This window comes from Oncorhynchus masou, chromosome 31 (assembly GCF_036934945.1).
Source record: "Oncorhynchus masou masou isolate Uvic2021 chromosome 31, UVic_Omas_1.1, whole genome shotgun sequence".
Classification (NCBI taxonomy): Eukaryota; Metazoa; Chordata; class Actinopteri; order Salmoniformes; family Salmonidae; genus Oncorhynchus; species Oncorhynchus masou.
The window spans coordinates 11,527,868-11,552,256 of NC_088242.1; the positions used below are offsets into that span (position 1 = coordinate 11,527,868).

At 45.4% G+C, this 24,389-nt stretch overlaps 1 protein-coding gene across 1 annotated transcript in view; it reads left to right on the forward strand.

The window, feature by feature from the left end:
• Positions 1–11,699: 11,699 nt before the first annotated feature.
• Positions 11,700–24,389, forward strand: part of LOC135524896 (caskin-2-like) — a 65,793-nt gene continuing 53,103 nt past the window's right edge. The window contains exon 1 of the mRNA XM_064952747.1: positions 11,700–12,237. Coding sequence (XP_064808819.1) covers positions 12,144–12,237 — 94 coding nt within the window. The 5' untranslated portion in view covers positions 11,700–12,143. The remainder of the gene's footprint in view (positions 12,238–24,389) is intronic.

The following is a 24,389-nucleotide window of genomic DNA, read 5'->3' on the forward strand; positions in this document are numbered from 1 at the left end:
TCAATGTGGAGGCTATATACAGGGGGTACCGGTACAGAGTCAATGTGGTGGATATTTACAGGGTATTACGGTACAGAGTCAATGTGGAGGCTATATACAGGGGGTACTGGTACAGAGTCAATGTGGAGGCTATATACAGGGGGTACTGGTACAGAGTCAATGTGGAGGCTATATACAGGGGGTACTGGTACAGAGTCAATGTGGAGGCTATATACAGGGGGTACTGGTACAGAGTCAATGTGGTGGATATTTACAGGGTATTACGGTACAGAGTCAATGTGGAGGCTATATACAGGGGGTACTGGTACAATGTGGAGGCTATATACAGGGGGTACTGGTACAATGTGTAGGCTATATACAGGGGGTACCGGTACAGAGGCAATGTGGAGGCTATATACAGGGGTACTGGTACAGAGTCAATGTGGAGGCTATATACAGGGGGTACCGGTACAGAGGCTATATACAAGGGGTACTGGTACAGAGTCAATATGGAGCCTATATACAGGGGGTACCGGTACAGAGTCAATGTGGAGGCTATATACAGGGGGTATTGGTACAGAGTCAATGTGGAGGCTATATACAAGGGGTACTGGTACAGAGTCAATATGGAGGCTATATACAGGGGGTACCGGTACAGAGGCAATGTGGAGGCTATATACTGGGGGTACTGGTACAGAGTCAATGTGGAGGCTATATACAGGGGATACTGGTACAATGTGGAGGCTATATACAGGGGGTACCGGTAAAGAGGCAATGTGGAGGCTATATACAGGGGGTACCAGTACAGAGTCAATGTGGAGTCTATATACAGGGGGTACTGGTACAGAGTCAATGTGGAGGCTATATACAGGGGGTACTGGTACAGAGTCAATGTGGAGGCTATATACAGGGGGTACTGGTACAGAGTCAATGTGGAGGCTATATACAGGGGGTACTGGTACAGAGTCAATGTGGAGGCTATATACAGGGGGTACTGGTACAGAGTCAATGTGGAGGCTATATACAGGGGGTACTGGTACAGAGTCAATGTGGAGGCTATATACAGGGGGTACTGGTACAGAGTCAATGTGGAGGCTATATACAGGGGGTACTGGTACAGAGTCAATGTGGAGGCTATATACAGGGGGTACTGGTACAGAGTCAATGTGGAGGCTATATACAGGGGGTACTGGTACAATGTGGAGGCTATATACAGGGGGTACTGGTACAATGTGGAGGCTATATACAGGGGGTACCGGTACAGAGGCAATGTGGAGGCTATATACAGGGGTACTGGTACAGAGTCAATGTGGAGGCTATATACAGGGGGTACTGGTACAATGTGGAGGCTATATACAGGGGGTACCGGTACAGAGGCAATGTGGAGGCTATATACAGGGGGTACCAGTACAGAGGCAATGTGGAGGCTATATACAGGGGGTACTGGTACAGAGTCAATGTGGATGCTATATACAGGGGGTACTGGTACAGAGTCAATGTAAGGGCTATATACAGGGGGTACTGGTACAGAGTCAATGTGGAGGCTATATACAGGGGGTACTGGTACAGAGTCAATGTGGAGGCTATATACAGGGGGTACTGGTACAGAGTCAATGTGGAGGCTATATACAGGGGGTACTGGTACAGAGTCAATGTGGATGCTATATACAGGGGGTACTGGTACTGAGTCAATGTGGAGACTATATACAGGGGTACCGGTACAGAGTCAATGTGGAGGCTATATACAGGGGATACTGGTACAATGTGGAGGCTATATACAGGGGGTACCGGTACAGAGTCAATGTGGAGGCTATATACAGGGGGTACTGGTACAGAGTCAATGTGGAGGCTATATACAGGGGGTACTGATACTGAGTCAATGTGGAGGCTATATACAGGGGGTACTGGTACAGAGTCAATGTGGAGGCTATATACAGGGGATACTGGTACAATGTGGAGGCTATATACAGGGGGTACCGGTACAGAGTCAATGTGGAGGCTATATATAGGGGGTACCGGTACAGAGTCAATGTGGAGGCTATATACAGGGGGTACTGGTACAGAGTCAATGTGGAGGCTATATACAGGGGGTACTGGTACAGAGTCAATGTGGAGGCTATATACAGGGGGTACTGGTACTGAGTCAATGTGGAGGCTATATACAGGGGGTACCGGTACAGAGTCAATGTGGAGGCTATATACAGGGGATACTGGTACAATGTGGAGGCTATATACAGGGTGTACCGGTACAGAGTCAATGTGGAGGCTATATACAGGGGGTACTGGTACAGAGTCAATGTGGAGGCTATATACAGGGGGTACTGGTACAGAGTCAATGTGGAGGCTATATACAGGGGATACTGGTACAATGTGGAGGCTATATACAGGGGGTACCGGTACAGAGGCTATATACAAGGGGTACTGGTACAGAGTCAATATGGAGGCTATATACAGGGGGTACTGGTACAGAGTCAATGTGGAGGCTATATACAGGGGGTACTGGTACAGAGTCAATGTGGAGGCTATATACAGGGGGTACTGGTACAGAGTCAATGTGGAGGCTATATACAGGGGGTACTGGTACAGAGTCAATGTGGAGGCTATATACAGGGGGTACCAGTACAGAGTCAATGTGGAGGCTATATACAGGGGGTACTGGTACAGAGTCAATGTGGAGGCTATATACAGGGGGTACTGGTACAGAGTCAATGTGGAGGCTATATACAGGGGGTACTGGTACAATGTGGAGGCTATATACAGGGGGTACTGGTACAATGTGGAGGCTATATACAGGGGGTACCGGTACAGAGGCAATGTGGAGGCTATATACAGGGGTACTGGTACAGAGTCAATGTGGAGGCTATATACAGTGGGTACTGGTACAATGTGGAGGCTATATACAGGGGCTACCGGTACAGAGGCAATGTGGAGGCTATATACAGGGGGTACCAGTACAGAGGCAATGTGGAGGCTATATACAGGGGGTACTGGTACAGAGTCAATGTGGATGCTATATACAGGGGGTACTGGTACAGAGTCAATGTAAGGGCTATATACAGGGGGTACTGGTACAGAGTCAATGTGGAGGCTATATACAGGGGGTACTGGTACAGAGTCAATGTGGAGGCTATATACAGGGGGTACTGGTACAGAGTCAATGTGGAGGCTATATACAGGGGGTACTGGTACAGAGTCAATGTGGAGGCTATATACAGGGGGTACTGGTACTGAGTCAATGTGGAGACTATATACAGGGGTACCGGTACAGAGTCAATGTGGAGGCTATATACAGGGGATACTGGTACAATGTGGAGGCTATATACAGGGGGTACCGGTACAGAGTCAATGTGGAGGCTATATACAGGGGGTACTGGTACAGAGTCAATGTGGAGGCTATATACAGGGGGTACTGATACTGAGTCAATGTGGAGGCTATATACAGGGGGTACTGGTACAGAGTCAATGTGGAGGCTATATACAGGGGATACTGGTACAATGTGGAGGCTATATACAGGGGGTACCGGTACAGAGTCAATGTGGAGGCTATATATAGGGGGTACCGGTACAGAGTCAATGTGGAGGCTATATACAGGGGTACTGGTACAGAGTCAATGTGGAGGCTATATACAGGGGTACTGGTACAGAGTCAATGTGGAGGCTATATACAGGGGGTACTGGTACTGAGTCAATGTGGAGGCTATATACAGGGGGTACCGGTACAGAGTCAATGTGGAGGCTATATACAGGGGATACTGGTACAATGTGGAGGCTATATACAGGGTGTACCGGTACAGAGTCAATGTGGAGGCTATATACAGGGGGTACTGGTACAGAGTCAATGTGGAGGCTATATACAGGGGGTACTGGTACAGAGTCAATGTGGAGGCTATATACAGGGGGGTACCAGTACAGAGTCAATGTGGAGGCTATATACAGGGGATACTGGTACAATGTGGAGGCTATATACAGGGGGTACCGGTACAGAGGCTATATACAAGGGGTACTGGTACAGAGTCAATATGGAGGCTATATACAGGGGGTACTGGTACAGAGTCAATGTGGAGGCTATATACAGGGGGTACTGGTACAGAGTCAATGTGGAGGCTATATACAGGGGGTACCAGTACAGAGTCAATGTGGAGGCTATATACAGGGGGTACTGGTACAGAGTCAATGTGGAGGCTATATACAGGGGGTACTGGTACAGAGTCAATGTGGAGGCTATATACAGGGGGTACTGGTACAATGTGGAGGCTATATACAGGGGGTACTGGTACAATGTGGAGGCTATATACAGGGGGTACCGGTACAGAGGCAATGTGGAGGCTATATACAAGGGGTACTGGTACAATGTGTAGGCTATATACAGGGTATTACGGTACAGAGTCAATGTGGAGGCTATATACAGGGGGTACTGGTACAGAGTCAATGTGGAGGCTATATACAGGGGGTACTGGTACAGAGTCAATGTGGAGGCTATATACAGGGGGTACTGGTACAATGTGGAGGCTATATACAGGGGGTACTGGTACAATGTGGAGGCTATATACAGGGGGTACCGGTACAGAGGCAATGTGGAGGCTATATACAGGGGGTACTGGTACAATGTGGAGGCTATATACAGGGGGTACCGGTACAGAGGCAATGTGGAGGCTATATACAGGGGATACTGGTACAATGTGGAGGCTATATACAGGGGGTACCGGTACAGAGGCTATATACAAGGGGTACTGGTACAGAGTCAATATGGAGGCTATATACAGGGGGTACTGGTACAGAGTCAATGTGGAGGCTATATACAGGGGGTACTGGTACAGAGTCAATGTGGAGGCTATATACAGGGGGTACCAGTACAGAGTCAATGTGGAGGCTATATACAGGGGGTACTGGTACAGAGTCAATGTGGAGGCTATATACAGGGGGTACTGGTACAATGTGGAGGCTATATACAGGGGGTACTGGTACAATGTGGAGGCTATATACAGGGGGTACCGGTACAGAGGCAATGTGGAGGCTATATACAGGGGTACTGGTACAGAGTCAATGTGGAGGCTATATACAGGGGGTACTGGTACAATGTGGAGGCTATATACAGGGGGTACCGGTACAGAGGCTATATACAAGGGGTACTGGTACAGAGTCAATATGGAGGCTATATACAGGGGTACTGGTACAGAGTCAATGTGGAGGCTATATACAGGGGGTACTGGTACAGAGTCAATGTGGAGGCTATATACAGGGGGTACTGGTACAGAGTCAATGTGGAGGCTATATACAGGGGGTACTGGTACAGAGTCAATGTGGAGGCTATATATACAGGGGGTACTGGTACAATGTGGAGGCTATATACAGGGGGTACTGGTACAATGTGGAGGCTATATACAGGGGGTACCGGTACAGAGGCAATGTGGAGGCTATATACAGGGGTACTGGTACAATGTGGAGGCTATATACAGGGGGTACCGGTACAGAGGCTATATACAAGGGGTACTGGTACAGAGTCAATATGGAGGCTATATACAGGGGGTACCGGTACAGAGTCAATGTGGAGGCTATATACAGGGGGTATTGGTACAGAGTCAATGTGGAGGCTATATACAAGGGGTACTGGTACAGAGTCAATATGGAGGCTATATACAGGGGGTACCGGTACAGAGGCAATGTGGAGGCTATATACTGGGGGTACTGGTACAGAGTCAATGTGGAGGCTATATACAGGGGATACTGGTACAATGTGGAGGCTATATACAGGGGGTACCGGTAAAGAGGCAATGTGGAGGCTATATACAGGGGGTACCAGTACAGAGTCAATGTGGAGTCTATATACAGGGGGTATTGGTACAGAGTCAATGTGGAGGCTATATACAGGGGGTACTGGTACAGAGTCAATGTGGAGGCTATATACAGGGGGTACTGATACTGAGTCAATGTGGAGGCTATATACAGGGGGTACTGGTACAGAGTCAATGTGGAGGCTATATACAGGGGATACTGGTACAATGTGGAGGCTATATACAGGGTTGTACCGGTACAGAGTCAATGTGGAGGCTATATATAGGGGGTACCGGTACAGAGTCAATGTGGAGGCTATATACAGGGGGTACTGGTACAGAGTCAATGTGGAGGCTATATACAGGGGGTACTGGTACAGAGTCAATGTGGAGGCTATATACAGGGGGTACCGGTACAGAGTCAATGTGGAGGCTATATACAGGGGATACTGGTACAATGTGGAGGCTATATACAGGGGGTACTGGTACAGAGTCAATGTGGAGGCTATATACAGGGGGTACCAGTACAGAGTCAATGTGGAGGCTATATACAGGGGGTACTGGTACAGAGTCAATGTGGAGGCTATATACAGGGGGTACTGGTACAGAGTCAATGTGGAGGCTATATACAGGGGGTACTGGTACAATGTGGAGGCTATATACAGGGGGTACTGGTACAATGTGGAGGCTATATACAGGGGGTACCGGTACAGAGGCAATGTGGAGGCTATATACAAGGGGTACTGGTACAATGTGTAGGCTATATACAGGGTATTACGGTACAGAGTCAATGTGGAGGCTATATACAGGGGGTACTGGTACAGAGTCAATGTGGAGGCTATATACAGGGGGTACTGGTACAGAGTCAATGTGGAGGCTATATACAGGGGGTACTGGTACAATGTGGAGGCTATATACAGGGGGTACTGGTACAATGTGGAGGCTATATACAGGGGGTACCGGTACAGAGGCAATGTGGAGGCTATATACAGGGGGTACTGGTACAATGTGGAGGCTATATACAGGGGGTACCGGTACAGAGGCAATGTGGAGGCTATATACAGGGGATACTGGTACAATGTGGAGGCTATATACAGGGGATACCGGTACAGAGGCTATATACAAGGGGTACTGGTACAGAGTCAATATGGAGGCTATATACAGGGGGTACTGGTACAGAGTCAATGTGGAGGCTATATACAGGGGGTACTGGTACAGAGTCAATGTGGAGGCTATATACAGGGGTACCAGTACAGAGTTAATGTGGAGGCTATATACAGGGGTACTGGTACAGAGTCAATGTGGAGGCTATATACAGGGGTACTGGTACAGAGTCAATGTGGAGGCTATATACAGGGGGTACTGGTACAATGTGGAGGCTATATACAGGGGGTACTGGTACAATGTGGAGGCTATATACAGGGGGTACCGGTACAGAGGCAATGTGGAGGCTATATACAGGGGTACTGGTACAATGTGTAGGCTATATACAGGGTATTACGGTACAGAGTCAATGTGGAGGCTATATACAGGGGGTACTGGTACAGAGTCAATGTGGTGGATATTTACAGGGTATTACGGTACAGAGTCAATGTGGAGGCTATATACAGGGGGTACTGGTACAGAGTCAATGTGGAGGCTATATACAGGGGGTACCAGTACAGAGTCAATGTGGAGGCTATATACAGGGGTACTGGTACAGAGTCAATGTGGAGGCTATATACAGGGGTACTGGTACAGAGTCAGTGTGGAGGCTATATACAGGGGGTACTGGTACAATGTGGAGGCTATATACAGGGGTACTGGTACAATGTGGAGGCTATATACAGGGGGTACCGGTACAGAGGCAATGTGGAGGCTATATACAGGGGTACTGGTACAGAGTCAATGTGGAGGCTATATACAGGGGGTACTGGTACAATGTGGAGGCTATATACAGGGGGTACCGGTACAGAGGCTATATACAAGGGGTACTGGTACAGAGTCAATATGGAGGCTATATACAGGGGGTACTGGTACAGAGTCAATGTGGAGGCTATATACAGGGGGTACTGGTACAGAGTCAATGTGGAGGCTATATACAGGGGGTACTGGTACAGAGTCAATGTGGAGGCTATATACAGGGGGTACTGGTACAGAGTCAATGTGGAGGCTATATATACAGGGGGTACTGGTACAATGTGGAGGCTATATACAGGGGGTACTGGTACAATGTGGAGGCTATATACAGGGGGTACCGGTACAGAGGCAATGTGGAGGCTATATACAGGGGTACTGGTACAATGTGGAGGCTATATACAGGGGGTACCGGTACAGAGGCTATATACAAGGGGTACTGGTACAGAGTCAATTTGGAGGCTATATACAGGGGGTACCGGTACAGAGTCAATGTGGAGGCTATATACAGGGGGTATTGGTACAGAGTCAATGTGGAGGCTATATACAAGGGGTACTGGTACAGAGTCAATATGGAGGCTATATACAGGGGGTACCGGTACAGAGGCAATGTGGAGGCTATATACTGGGGGTACTGGTACAGAGTCAATGTGGAGGCTATATACAGGGGATACTGGTACAATGTGGAGGCTATATACAGGGGGTACCGGTAAAGAGGCAATGTGGAGGCTATATACAGGGGGTACCAGTACAGAGTCAATGTGGAGTCTATATACAGGGGGTATTGGTACAGAGTCAATGTGGAGGCTATATACAGGGGGTACTGGTACAGAGTCAATGTGGAGGCTATATACAGGGGGTACTGATACTGAGTCAATGTGGAGGCTATATACAGGGGGTACTGGTACAGAGTCAATGTGGAGGCTATATACAGGGGATACTGGTACAATGTGGAGGCTATATACAGGGTTGTACCGGTACAGAGTCAATGTGGAGGCTATATATAGGGGGTACCGGTACAGAGTCAATGTGGAGGCTATATACAGGGGGTACTGGTACAGAGTCAATGTGGAGGCTATATACAGGGGGTACTGGTACAGAGTCAATGTGGAGGCTATATACAGGGGGTACCGGTACAGAGTCAATGTGGAGGCTATATACAGGGGATACTGGTACAATGTGGAGGCTATATACAGGGGGTACCGGTACAGAGTCAATGTGGAGGCTATATACAGAGGGTACCGGTACAGAGTCCATGTGGAGGCTATATACAGGGGGGTACCAGTACAGAGTCAACGTGGAGACTATATACAGGGGGTACCGGTACAGAGTCAATGTGGAGGCTATATACAGGGGATACTGGTACAATGTGGAGGCTATATACAGGGGGTACCGGTACAGAGTCAATGTGGAGGCTATATACAGGGGGTACTGGTACAGAGTCAATGTGGAGGCTATATACAGGGGGTACTGGTACTGAGTCAATGTGGAGGCTATATACAGGGGGTACTGGTACTGAGTCAATGTGGAGGCTATATACAGGGGATACTGGTACAATGTGGAGGCTATATACAGGGGGTACCGGTACAGAGTCAATGTGGAGGCTATATACAGGGGGTACCGGTACAGAGTCAATGTGGAGGCTATATACAGGGGGTACCAGTACAGAGTCAATGTGGAGGCTATATACAGGGGGTACCAGTACAGAGTCAATGTGGAGGCTATATACAGGGGGTACCGGTACTGAGTCAATGTGGAGGCTATATACAGTGGGTACCGGTACAGAGTCAATGTGGAGGCTACATACAGGGGGTACCGGTACCGCCGTGTCTCTGTGAGACGCAGACAAGGTGAACATATGATCTCTGCATGTGTGGTTTCGACCATGAAGCATGGAGGAGGAAGTGTGACGTTGTGGTTGTGCTTTGCTGGTGACACTGATTTATTTAGAATTCAAGGCACACTTTACCAGCATGGCTACCACAGCATTCTGCAGCGTGTGGTTATCATTTGTTTTTCAACAGGACAATGACCCAACACACCTCCAGGTTATGTAAGGGCTATTTTACCAAGACGGAGAGTGATGGAGTGCTGCATCAGATGACCTGGCCTCCACAATCCCCCGACCTCAACCCAATTGAGATGGTTTGGGATGAGTCGGACTGCCGAGTGAAGGAAAAGTAGCCAACAAGTGCTCAGCATACGTGGGAACTCCTTCAAAGACTGTTGGAAAAGCATTCCAGGTGAAGCTGGTTGAGAGAATACCGAGTGTGCAAAGCTGCCGTCATGGAAAAGGGTAGCAATTTGAAGAAACTGAAATGTAAAATATATTTAGATTTGTTTAACACTTTTTTGGTTACCACATGTTTCCATATGTGTTACTTCATTGTTGGTCATCGCATGAACCAGATGCAATGGTGTATCACTGCAGAATGCTGTGGTAGCCATGCTGGTTAAGTGTGCCTTGAATTCTAAATAAATCAGTGTCACCAGCAAAGCACCCCCACAACATCCCACCTCCTCCTCCATGCTTCATGGTCGGAACCACACATGCGGAGATCATATGTTCACCTAGTCTGCATCTCAGAGACACGGCGGTTGGAACCATAAATATCATATTTGGACTCCTCAGACCAAAGGACAGCTTTCCAACGGTCTAATGTTCATTGCTCATGTTTCTTGGCCCAAGCAAGTCTCTTCTTATTGGTGTCCTTTAGTAGTGGTTTCTTTGCTGCAATTTGACCATGAAGGCCTGATTCATGCAGTCTCCTCTGAACAGTTGTTGTTGAGATGTCTGTTACTTGAACTCTGAAGCATTTATTTGGGCTGCAATTTGAGGCTGGTAACTCAAATGAACTTATCCTCTGCGGCGGAGGTAACTCTGGGTCTTCCATTCCTGTGGCGGTCTTCATGAGGGCCAGTTTCATCATAGCGCTTGATGGTTTTTGCGACTGCACTTGAAGAAACTTGTGCTTGAAATGTTCTGTATTGACTGACCTTCATGTCTTAAAGTAATGATGGACTGTTGTTTCTCTTTGCTTATTTAAGCTGTTCTTGCCATAATATGGACTTGGTCTTTTACCAAATAGGGCTATCTTCTGTATACCACCGCTACCTTGTCACTACACTGATTGGCTCAAAGGCATTAAGAAGTTAAGAAATTCCACAAATTATTTAACACGGCACACCTGTTAATTGAAATGCATTCCAGGTGACTACCTCATGAAGATGGTTGAGAGAATGCCAAGAGTATGCAAAGCTGTCAAGGCAAAGTGTGGCTACTTTGAAACAAAAACCTGTTTTTTTTTGCTTACTACATGATTCCATTTGTGTTATTTCATAGTTTTGACGTCTTCACTAGTATTCTACAATGTAGAAAATAGTAAAAATAAAATAAAATCCCTGGAATGAGTAGGTGTGTCCAAATGTATGACTGGAACTTATATATACAATTATAATTTTTAAAATGTTTTTTACCTTTCTCCTGGATATGTTTTATCCCCTTAGTGCTGCTGCATGGCTTTATCCTCTGTGATGTAGCATTTAGGGAATGGGATTAAGATGCAGTCTCTTCTGCCTTCTACTGTGCGTTCCTAATGTCGCCCTATTCCCTATGTTACGTACTAGTAGAATTGGCAATTGGCGTTCCAGACAGCTCCTAGGGAAGAAAAAAAACAGTTGAGGGGAAAGTGAGAGGAGTAAAGGAGATGTATTCCGGCATGGAATGATCCTCAGGTAACCATGGTGGAAGGGCTTCCTGAGTGAAATAATGGTTTTAGAATGACACTATCTTTCATTAGGTTGTACTAACAACCTGTAATAACACACTTATACCAATAGAATATTTAGAGGGGATTTCATCCTTGATAAGGTCATTTGTGTTTATCATTTACATTGCTGTATATTTGGAATGTACTAGTCTAGCAGTGCATTGGCTCCACACGGAGCTTTGCAAGTGGTTTCATTGAATGTGGTTTCAAGTGGTTTCATTGAATAGTAGTAAATTCCCAGCTCGTGAAGGCATGTCTCTGTTTTCTAATGGCAGGTTCTACTGTTCCAGGTTGGCGGACACAGAGGAGAACCTGAAACACACCCAGCCCTGAGGACAAGTAGACTACGCGACACACCCTGCCCTGAGGACAACTCCAGAAATACTACATTTTAATTTAGACCAGGACAGACAACAAGCAGGCCTCACACACAAACACACTCTGGAAACCAAACGACCTGGTGGTGCTGGTGCCTAGCCTCACCCAGTTAATAACAATGGTCTGGTCCGTTCCAATCTGATTGACACAGACTGACTGTCTGGCTGGTTTGGGTGTTTTGTGACGCTCCTCTATACGTTCATCATCATTGTATCTGATTTTGAAGAGCTGAATGACTCAACATGCACCTGACTGTGTGAAGTTGAGCCCTCGACTGCCAAGGACCGCTTAGACTACTGACCTCGTAAGGGCCGTGTGTGCTCACTGGTCGCTTGTGTGGTGGTCGATCATGGGTAAGGAGCAGGAGCTCCTGGTGGCAGTGAAGAGTGGAGACATCCTCCTGGCCCACAAACTCCTGGCCAAGGTCACATACAACAAAACCAGTGAGTACCGAGACACACACACACTTACCTGCTTCCCCGTTCAATTCCTGATGCTCCCTGTGTTCGTTTTCAGAGCATGTGTATCTGTTGTCTTGATGTAATGTACAGCAGAGGATGGTATGGGAGAGTGAAACAGAGATTGCCTGTCCCTTATTCAAGTGATACTATTCTCTGTGTCAAAGGAAACTTTTTCAACATGGCAGTATCAGGTTCAACCATCCACCACAACCAGTGATCCATTTAACGGTCAGACAATTTGAAGTTAATTGGAGTCAAACCCCACAACAACACATGACTTAGTCTCCAAAAACAAGACGCTGGTACTAGGGCTGTGATGGTCATGGAATTTGGGATGATATTAATTGGCTGGCAATGTGACCGTGGGGGGGGGCATATCCTCTCCTCTCCTCTGCTCTTGACTGCCATAGAAATGGAATGAATATAACGGGCATCCCCATTCAAGTCAACGATGTCATAATGGGTGGCCTGGAGGCCATTGCGAGTGTACCCAGAGGAGCAAAGCAGAAGGTAAAAACTCTACAATATGCGCTATGATTTGTTCATTCAACTCAACTGGCATTACAAAAAGTTAATTCCATTGCACGAGCCACATCATTTGAATGAACATTCTACATTACCATAGAAATGATTGCATCACAATACAAGGCAGCCATCGCTAGTGTACGTATGAGGTTCCAATTTCATTCTGTTTCTATGTGTGCTGGTGCTGCATTGTGGGGGGTGTTACCTAGGCAACTGAATACTAGTTTGCCGTTTCAGCAAGTAGCAACAATGTTTTATCACGTTGTCAAGAGTCCATGTTACCGTAGAAACAGACTCAAACCGCACGAATGCCCGGCTGTTCGTTCCACACAATTTGGCTCAGAGCAACAAGGGCTGCTCTGCTCGGACGCAGGCTCAGAGGAACAAGGGCTGCTCTGCCCGGTGGCAGGCTCAGAGGAACAAGGGCTGCTCTGCCCGGTGGCAGGCTCAGAGGAACAAAGGCTGCTCTGCCCGGTGGCAGGCTCAGAGGAACAAGGGCTGCTCTGCTCGGTGGCAGGCTCAGAGCAACAAGGGCTGCTCTGCCCGGTGGCAGGCTCAGAGGAACAAGGGCTGCTCTGCTCGGTGGCAGGCTCAGAGGAACAAGGGCTGCTCTGCCCGGTGGCAGGCTCAGAGGAACAAAGGCTGCTCTGCTCGGTGGCAGGCTCAGAGGAACAAGGGCTGCTCTGCTCGGTGGCAGGCTCAGAGGAACAAGGGCTGCTCTGCCCGGTGGCAGGCTCAGAGGAACAAGGGCTGCTCTGCCCGGTGGCAGGCTCAGAGGAACAAGGGCTGCTCTGCCCGGTGGCAGGCTCAGAGGAACAAGGGCTGCTCTGCTCGGTGGCAGGCTCAGAGGAACAAGGGCTGCTCTGCCCGGTGGCAGGCTCAGAGGAACAAGGGCTGCTCTGCCCGGTGGCAGGCTCAGAGGAACAAGGGCTGCTCTGCCCGGTGGCAGGCTCAGAGGAACAAGGGCTGCTCTGCCCGGTGGCAGGCTCAGAGGAACAAGGGCTGCTCTGCCCGGTGGCAGGCTCAGAGGAACAAGGGCTGCTCTGCCCGGTGGCAGGCTAGGAGGAACAAGGCCCTGGCAGAGACGCATGGCATGGGGTTAGCGTTATCCCTACACATCATGACACGCTGCTAATAAAATACACATTGTGGAGCTTTATACAGGGAGTACCAGATCCATGTACAAGGTATTTGAGGTCGTACATGAAAGCAGGGTGAACTGACTTGACATCAGGATAGATAATAATAATAATAATAAGGTATTTGAGGTAGATATGTACATGAAGGCAGGGTGAACTGACTAGGCCTGGAGATGCTAACAGTGTTTGCTAATTTAGTTACTGTGAGACCGGCGGTCTTTTACATGACAATAACCGTCTGACAAAATGTCATGACTGCCACAACCCTAGGCACGCACGCAACTGTCTCAAGGCTTAAACATCCTTCTTTAACCTGTCTCCTCCCCTCCATTGACACTGAATGAAGTGGATTTAAAAGATGACATCAGTAAGGAATCATGGCTTTCACCTTGATTCACCTAGTTATTCTATGTCATGGAAAGAGCAGGTGTTCCTAATGTTTTGTATAGTCTAGTGTGGTTGCGTAGTTGAGTCAGTGCAGATACTTCCAGTATCATTTAATTGACTATTTAGCAGCCTGGCTATTTAGCACTCTTATGGCTTGGGGGTAGAAGCTGTCTCGGAGCCTGTTGGTCCAACAGCTGATGCTCTTGTACCATTTGCCAGATGGAACTACAGTGAACAGACTATGGCTTGGGTGCCTGGAGTCTGGCAAAATCTCAGGCCTTCCTCTGACACTGCCTGATATAGAGGTCTTGGTTGGTAGGGATGCTTGATACTGGTGTTGGAGCACCTCCGCCACGCTGACCTCCGCCACGCTGACCCTCAACACCTGGGGACCAAGTACACACCCCTGAGTAGGCAACAACACCTCCGCCACGCTGACCCTCAACACCTGGCGACCAAGTACACACCCCTGAGTAGGCAACAACACCTCCGCCACGCTGACCCTCAACACCTGGGGACCAAGTACACACCCCTGAGTAGGCAACAACACCTCCGCCACGCTGACCCTCAACACCTGGGGGCGTCTCCTCAGGAAGTCAGCATCCATTTGCAGAGGGAGGGGTTCAGTCCCAGGGTCCTTAGCTTAGTGATGAGCTTCAACACTATGGTGTTGAATGCTGAAAGTAGTCAATGAACAGCATTCTTACGTAGGTGTTCCTTTGTCCAGGTGGAAATGGACAGTGTGGAGTGCAATAGAGATTGTGTCATTTGTTGGGGCGGTACGCTAATTGGAGTGGGTCTGGGCTGATGGTGTTGTGAGCCATGACCAGACTTTCAAAGTATTTCATTGCTACAGATGTGAGTGCTACGGGGCGTTCTTGGGCAGAGGGACTATTGTTAGGGAGAGGTTGAAAATGTCAGTAAAAAAAAACTTGCCAGCACATACTATGAGTAGGCGTCCTGGTAATCCGGCCTTGTCAATGTTAACCTGTCTACACTACGGGACAGAAATAACCTTAGGGAGGTCAGAGACCTGGCAGTGTGGTGCCAGGACAACAATCTCTCCCTCAACGTCAGCAGTACAAAGTAGCTGATTGTGGACTACAGGAAACAGAGGCCCGCACACTCCCCCATTCACATTGACGAGGCTGTAGTGGAGAGGGTCCAGAGCTTCAAGGTCCTCTGTGTCCACATAACTAAAAAGACAATTTATGCTTGATCCGAAAAATGTGGTTGGAGGCTTCGTATGGAGGGTGTGACGCGATTGCAGAGCTTGCGGAGGCATCACTGTGCACATCACAAATGTTGTGACAATGCGGAGGGCTCCGTATAGCTCCGCATTGACATGATTGGTTGACGGGAGGTCCTGTATAAACACAAAACTCACTTCCTTCACAACAGCTCTGCTCCAAGAAGCGTAAAAAGTATGTTTGCTCTGACAACACCTCTTCCCCCTAACAGGCGGTGGCCGAGGAAGGCCCTAAAACATTGTCAAAGACTCCAGCCACCCAAGTCATCGACTGTTCTCTCTGCTACTGCATGGCAAGCGGTACCGGAGCGCCAGCTCTGGGACCAAGCGGCTCCAGAACAGCTCCTAACCTCAAGCCATCAGACTGCTGAACAGCTCCTAACCTCAATCCATAAGACTGCTGAACAGCTCCTAACCTCAATCCATAATACTGCTGAACAGCTCCTAACCTCAAGCCATTAGACTGCTGAACAGCTCCTAACCTCAAGCCATAAGACTGCTGAACAGCTCCTAACCTCAAGCCATCAGACTGCTGAACAGCTCCTAACCTCAAGCCATCAGACTGCTGAACAGCTCCTAACCTCAAGCCATCAGACTGCTGAACAGCTCCTAACCTCAATCCATAAGACTGCTGAACAGCTCCTAACCTCAAGCCATTAGACTGCTGAACAGCTCCTAACCTCAAGCCATCAGACTGCTGAACAGCTCCTAACCTCAAGCCATCAGACTGCTGAACAGCTCCTAACCTCAAGCCATATGACTGCTGAACAGTTCAGCATAAGACTACCTGTACTATTTCCCTTTGTTGTTGTCGTTGTTGCAATGGCTCTATTTACACTAGCTTGACTCACCTACACACACTACACTGACACTCCAACACACACACACACACACACACATATTACATTGACACTCCAACACACACACACACACACACACACACACACACACACACACACACACACACACACACACATTACATTGACACTCCAATACACACACACACATTACATTGACACTCCAATACACACACACACATTACATTGACACTCCAATACACACACACACACATTACATTGACACTCCAATACACACACACACATTACATTGACACTCCAATACACACACACACACATTACATTGACACTCCAATACACACACACACATATTACATTGACACTCCAATACACACACACACATATTACATTGACACTCCAATACACACACACACACATTACATTGACACTCCAATACACACACACACATATTACATTGACACTCCAATACACACACACACATATTACATTGACACTCCAATACACACACACACACATATTACATTGACACTCCAACACACACACACACACACACACACACACACATATTACATTGACACTCCAACACACACACACACACACATATTACATTGACACTCCAACACACACACACACACTTTAACACTCTTCACATACGCTGCTGCTACTCTGTTTATCTATCCTGATTGCCTTGTCACTTTTATCCCTACCTACCTACAATAGTACATATTACCGTAGACTTTTTTTATGTGTGTGTGTATTGTTAGATACTACCTTTGGAGCTAGGAACACAAGCATTTTGCTACACACATACTAACATAGGATAAATATGTGTATGCAACCGATTTGAATTACCTCAACTCCTATTGTTTTCCTTCTTACTTTGAAAACGCTGCATGGTTGGGATATGGCTCGTAAAGTAAGCATTTCACTGTAAAGTCCACACCTGTTGTATTCTGAGAAATGTGTCAAATAATATTTTATTTGACCTAGGAGGCAATCTGTTGTACAGTCTGTTCTAGAAGCTTAGTGATCCCTTCCCAATGTCATCAACATTGTTTGATACACACACATACAGTACCAGTCAGAAGTTTAGATACACCTACTCGTTTATTTGACATTTTTACTATTTTCTACATTGTAGAATAATACCGACGACGCCAAACTATGAAATAACACATATGGTAACCGAAAAATTGTTAAACAAATCTAAATATATTTGAGTTTCTTCAAAGTAGCCACCCTTTGCCTTCATGACAGCTTTGCACACCCTCCCTGTCATCACCATTGACCCTAGTAGAGGGGTTGAAGATGTGGTCAATGTAAGGTCGTTCATCAGTGCAGAGGTGTTGTAAGACGGCTGTCCCTGTCCTGATTAGTGGCTACTGAAGTTGAGTTGTATGCCTATTTATTACTATGTAAAGGCTCTATTTGTACGTACGTTTGCGAGCGCATGCGCTCGGGGTCTTGTCAGGACCAGCCTCAGTATCAGGGCCAACCTATAAGTTATATTGTTGCCATGGCACCCTACTAGCAGCTATTTTTAGTTTTTGAGAATATTTTAGTTTTAATTGCATATCTGGTGTTTTTGAGCCACAGATTTGAAGATTGACTGGTAGTTTGCCAGCAGCATACCATCCTGTATACCACTGCTGGTTTGCTTCTGAAGCTAAGCAGGGTTGGTCCTGGTCAGTCACTGGATGGGAGAACAGATGCTGCTGGAAGTGGTGTTGGAGGGCCTGTAGGAGGTACTCTTTCCTCTGGTCTAAAAGAATAAAAAATATCCCAATGCCCCAGGGCAGTGATTGGGGAACCTGCCCTGTGTAGGGTGCCGTCTTTCGGGTGGGACATTAAACGGGTGTCCTGACTCTCTGAGGTCATTAAAGATCCCATGGCACTTATCGTAAGAGTAGGGGTGTTAACCCCGGTGTCCTGGCTAAATTCCCAATCTAACCCTCAGACCATCACGGTCACCTAATAATCCCCAGTTAACAATTGGCTCATTCATCCCCCTCCTCTCCCCTGTAACTATTCCCCAGGTCCTTGCTGCAAATGAGAACGTGTTCTCAGTCAACTTACCTGGTAAAATAACGGATAAATAAATAAAATAAATAAAGGTTAACACATTTTTTTGTCTTGGCTTTTGTTTTGAAAAATTAATCTGGACACTACCACATTTTTTGTTTTGTTTCACATGGCTCTTTTGAGAAGATCATTTGAGGAGTGGCTTGAAGCGTGAGAGGAATGGGAGCTGGAGGAATACAGCAGTGCTGAGGCTTGTAGTGAGGACGACTGGCTTCTATTCTAAATTTTGTGTGGTGATCTTTCTGGCGCCCAGAGCTGCTGAGGCATCGCCTAAGAGGGTGTTACACAGAGTGGAAGAGAGCTTTTTTTTGTGTTTTTTTTTATTTTTTTTTGCTCTTGAGCTTTGAGATTCTATGAAAAGCGCTGTAGAATTGTCATCATTACTTTAGCCAGGCTGATGGAGAGAGACCACCAGAGCACTGACTGGACTCAGGGCTGGAGGAGGGGTCAGAGGTCACGGGGTTAGAGGAGGATCAAGGAGAGGGTCATGGGGTCAAAATGGTCAACAGGAAAGACGTAGGGCTCTGACGGGGATGTGACATCATATAATTTTGGACAACAGTAATTGACCAGCCAAATGACCGTGCTCTTTGTAATAGCTGTTCCTCACTGCATGTGCTGCCATAGAAATATAATGAGTAGAACAGGCATCCCCATTCAAGTCTTTAAAAGTATTTTATTAACTGTAACATGCAAAACATGAACATAACAACCAGAGGGATTTCACAAAGAAATGAGAAAAAAATCAAACTAATCCACATTATATCAATTCAAATACAGACATATAGCAAATACATTTAGTTTTGTATATGTTTTAAAGACTCTCTAAATAGTTTTCCAAATCAGATTTTTTTAAATGAAGGGGCTTTATCTTCATAAAATTCGGATTTGTGTATGAAAAATGTTCCTAATAAAATAAAGAGATTTAGGACATACTCACGTTCAATTGTGGAATCGGTGTAGTAAAATAATATGTCGAACTTAGAAATTTCAATGGTTGTTTGAGGCTAAGATATAGTTTTACATCAGTACAGAACACTTCAATATATAAACAGATGCTGGATGCTGCCAGGGCGGCAGGGTTGCCTAGTGGTTAGAGCGTTGGTCTAGTAACCGGAAGGTTTCAAGTTCAAACCCCCGAGCTGACAAGGTAAATAAAAAAATGGCATAATAAGTGTTCAATAGATTCAGTTTCAGAATCTATGGAATATCTTAAAGATCTCCTTTACTTTATTGGTCACCATGAATTTGTGTGCAGTGAGCCAAATGGCAGGGTAGCCTAGTGGTTAGAGCTTTGGACTAGTAACCGGAAGGTTGCAAGTACAAACCCCCGGGCTGACAAGGTACAAGTCTGTTGTTTTGCCCCTGAACAGGCAGTTAACCCACTGTTCCTAGGCCGTCATTCAAAATAAGAATTTGTTCTTAACTGACTTGCCTGGTTAAATAAAGGTCAAATAAAAAATAAATTAAAAAAAAAAGCATGTGGCCAGTTTACATCAAATGATGAAGCCCAACAAAATATTGCAGAGGGAATAGACTTCCTGTTGAAAATATCCCATAATGAACAATTGTTGAATTTCGTATCTAGTAGACCAATGCCATTCACCTGGATATCGCTTACAATCGGAGATGTTCCAAAATATGCATTATTCTGCAGTAAAGTTTTTATCCCACTAGGTTTAACTTTAATAATCACGTCATATTCCTTGCTTGAAACCTCAAAGTAGTATATTTCCATAAAGTCTCTCCGTGTAAATAGATTCACACTAATATAAACTAATTGGCTGACAAGGACAATGTTTTTCGAGAATCGTTTATGGTTAAATAACATCTTGTTTCTATGTAATATCGACCCATTGTTCCATATAAAACATTTCTGAGGTGAAAAGTTGTGTTTATACAACAAAGCCCAGCACATTACTGCCTGCTTGTGAGTCGCCGACAGTTTCAAAGGAAGTTTACCCTCAATATATGGACATTGTAGTTAAAAATTAAGCCCTTCGAACTTCTGAAAAACAAAATGAGGTATAATATTCCAGAAACAATGAGGATTTTTTTATGTACCTTTTTAAACCAGTTGACCTTTGATATCTGATTGAAGAGCGTGAAATCTAAGACATTTAGACCGCCATCACAAACCCTGTTGGTGATAACATCTCTTTTTATCTTGTGTGGCTTGTTTTTCCATATGACGTTGTACAAAAGCCTATCTAAAGTACAGCAAGTGGATTTGGGAATGTCAATAGATAGGATGCACAAGATAGCCCCTCAGCTTTGGATAAAAGCACCCTTCCTTGAGGACTTAAATCCCTCCTTAACCATGAGGAATTTTTGGGGGGGACAGATTCAGTTACAGGGTTCAAATTAAGATCATTCACAGCCTTAAGATTTTTGGTGATCTTTACACCGAGGTAGGTTACAGTATCTTTTTCACAATATGCTGGATTGACAGCTCTTTTCAAAACAAACATCTCACATTTGGAAATATTTAATGCCAAACCTGAGATTTTGGAGAACTGCTTCCCGATATCCAATGCTAATCTAGCTTGTGACACATTTTTCAAAAAAAGTGAGGTGTCATCCACCAGTTGGGATATCTTGATCTCTCTGGCCTGGAATGTAATGCCTTCAAATGGACTTTTATGAACTAATGAGCATAGAATTTGAGATACTACCAAAAATAAAAAAGGTGAAATTGGACAACCTTGTCGTATTCCTTTGTAAATGTTAAACCTTGAAGATGTTCCATGACAGAGTTTGATACAGCTATTGCCACCATTATACCGAGTTCTAATAGTGTCAACAAAAAAAGATAACATTTCAAATGCTTAAGACAATCAAAGATAAAATTGTGACTTACTGTATCAAATGCGTTCTGAAAATCCAAAAATAGGATAACAGGGAAGTCATCCAATAGATCACAATACTCAACCAAGTCTAACACCAGCCTCAGATTATTAGATATATGGCACCCTTTCATAAACCCTGATTGACATTCATCAATCAGATCATTCAAGCAAGACTTTAACCTTTTTGCAAAGATTAAGGCTATAATTTTGTAGTCGTTATTTAGGAGTGCGATTGGGCGCCAATTATCAATATTTACGAGATCCTTGTGTGGTAAGAGAGACAGGTAAGAGTAAGAGTAATAACCCCTTGCTTCAGAGAGACAGGTAGTTCTCCCTTCTTTGTAGCCTCCTTAAAGGTTAATCCATCACAACCTGGAGATTTTGTTATTTTTTTAACTGAGCAACCCCGTACTGGATGTCCATAATGGATCAATCTTGACAACAAGACCAATTGAATTCTTCACTAACCAAATGAACATTCTCTATAGAATCAAGGAGATCCTTAGTCACTCAAATTGTTATCTAAGGAGTAAAGATTCTCATAAAACTTAGTAGTAAAGTCTGATAACAACTCTCTATCCTCAGTGGTAACCCCATTAATCTGAGTGGTCTGATATCACCTCTCTATCCTCAGTGGTAACCCCATTAATCTGAGTGGTCTGATAACAACTCTCTATCCTCAGTGGTAACCCCATTAATCTGAGTGGTCTGATATCAACTCTCTATCCTCAGTGGTAACCCCATTAATCTTACATTTCCAAAGTGTGTTGACTTCCCCTCTCCTCTTTTCCAAATTAAAAAAGTATCTACTGTTCTTTTTGCCTTTTTCAAGCCATTACTTTCTTGATCTTATGAAAGCTCCTCGAGCCTTTTCCTCATACAGTGTATCTAGTTGCTTCTGTAAATCATTCAATTTAGCTTTCTCCTTAATAAGATCAAGATGCTCAATCTCTGTGATATCCGCAATTGTCTTAGAGTTCAGCTACCTCACATCTTCTTAAAGCAAGCCGTTTTCCATAAGTAATACAGGCTGAGCGGATTTTACATTTCAGCAGTTCTCAATATTTCCCATATTCTGCATTAGATGTAGCTAAACTCCAGTAAACAGATTAGATTCTTAATCACATTTTTTAAATCATCATTCAATAACTATGAGTTATTTAATTTCCAATAACCACCAGAGTATTTACTACCATCATTACGGCACATTCTTACAGTCAACCATATGACTTTATGATCCGTCAGGACTGCAGGCAGTGTTTTTACCTCTACAGTGTTGGGCTCAAGACTAGAGGTTATCACCCACAAATCAATTCTTGATTGTAAAGAACAATCTCTATTACTCCATGTGTATTGTTTCTCTCCAGGGTTTTTAACTCTCCATTTGTAAATTAAGTCCAGGCTTTGGCAGAAATTCACCAACTTGTTCAAACCAATGTTAGGCCTATGGGGCAATCTAGTCTCATTAGAATAAACCATATTAAAATCTCCACCAAATATAATCTGACTGGATGGATATTTTCTCAGAAGACTTTTAAGAATTTCTTCAATTTCCTCTACAAGTAAGTTATTTGAAAAAATGACATTGCCCCACTGATTTTTCTAATAATTATAGTCCTCTTTGCATGAATGTGTTTCTTGAACGAATACAAGATCTGCGTTGCTTTTCTCTTCAACAGGTTTTGTATCCCCCTGGCATTGATTGACATAAACTTCCAAGTCCATATCTATAGAATAGAAAGAAAAATCCTATGCAATCTCAACTCTACCCTCTATAAAAAGTTGCTTCCTATATGTATTAACAAAAGTCTTAACTTGTAAACAGTAACACCATAATTCAAAACTAGAACGCTCAGTTTGCAGTGGGGAAGGAACTACCTTGTAAACCTACCGACAGAACAAATCACCCCGGTCGTATTTCTTTTCCGTGGTGAAAAAGGCTCTGATTCCCCTGTAGTATCCACCTGTAGTAGTATCCACCTGTAGTAGTATCCACCTGTAGTAGTATCCACCTGTAGTAGTATCCACCTGTAGTAGTATCCACCTGTAGTAGTATCCACCTGTAGTAGTATCCACCTGTAGTAGTATCCACCTGTAGTCTTATCCACCTGTAGTCTTATCCACCTGTAGTAGTATCTACCCCTAGTAGTATCCACCCCTAGTAGTATCCACCCCTAGTAGTATCCACCTGTAGTCATATCCACCTGTAGTAGTATCCACCTGTAGTAGAATCCACCTGTAGTAGTATCCACCTGTAGTCTTATCCACCTGTAGTAGTATCCACCTGTAGTCTTATCCACCTGTAGTCTTATCCACCTGTAGTCTTATCCACCTGTAGTCGTATCCACCTGTAGTCGTATCCACCTGTAGTAGTATCCACCTGTAGTAGAATCCACCTGTAGCAGTATCCACCTGTAGTAGTATCCACCTGTAGTAGTATTCACCCTTTCCTTGATTTCGGGCCATTTGTACAAGAGGCCACAACTTTGCCTTTGTTGCCTTGTCTGCTGTAGTCAGGTCCTCACCGACTCTAAATTCTTTCAGTGGTGCTTTCCTTTGCTTTCTTCCAAACTGCATCTCTCGCTGTGCGAAAAGCAAACTGGATGATAATCGAGCGGCTGACAATGGCATCTTGTTTCTTCCCAATACGATGAGCGACAGTCATATCCATCGGGGAAGTCCGGTGCCACACGGTTACAGATGTCTCTTACTAAGCGCTTCACATTCTCATCCTGGTCCTCAGGGACACAGTAAAGCCGTAGACCCACCTTCTCCGGTATCGCTCTGCTTCCAATAAGCGCTCTTGCTCTTGTCTGCGATGGTCTTCTCCTGTGCAGTGCATTTCTCAGAAGTAGCTGTGTTTGCAAGTTTAAGCTTTTCGATAGTCTTGTATGCATGATTGAGAGAGGTCTCGGGGTCATCTATTTTTCATGTGTTTTCGCGTATCATTTTCTCCAGACGATCGGCTCTTTCGTTTATCTTTGCAGAGACGGCATCGATTATGTTGACCTGTAGCTCGCGCAGACAATTCTTTGTGTCTTTTTGGGTGCAGGACTATTGACTGGATTTTCAGAATCAACCGAAT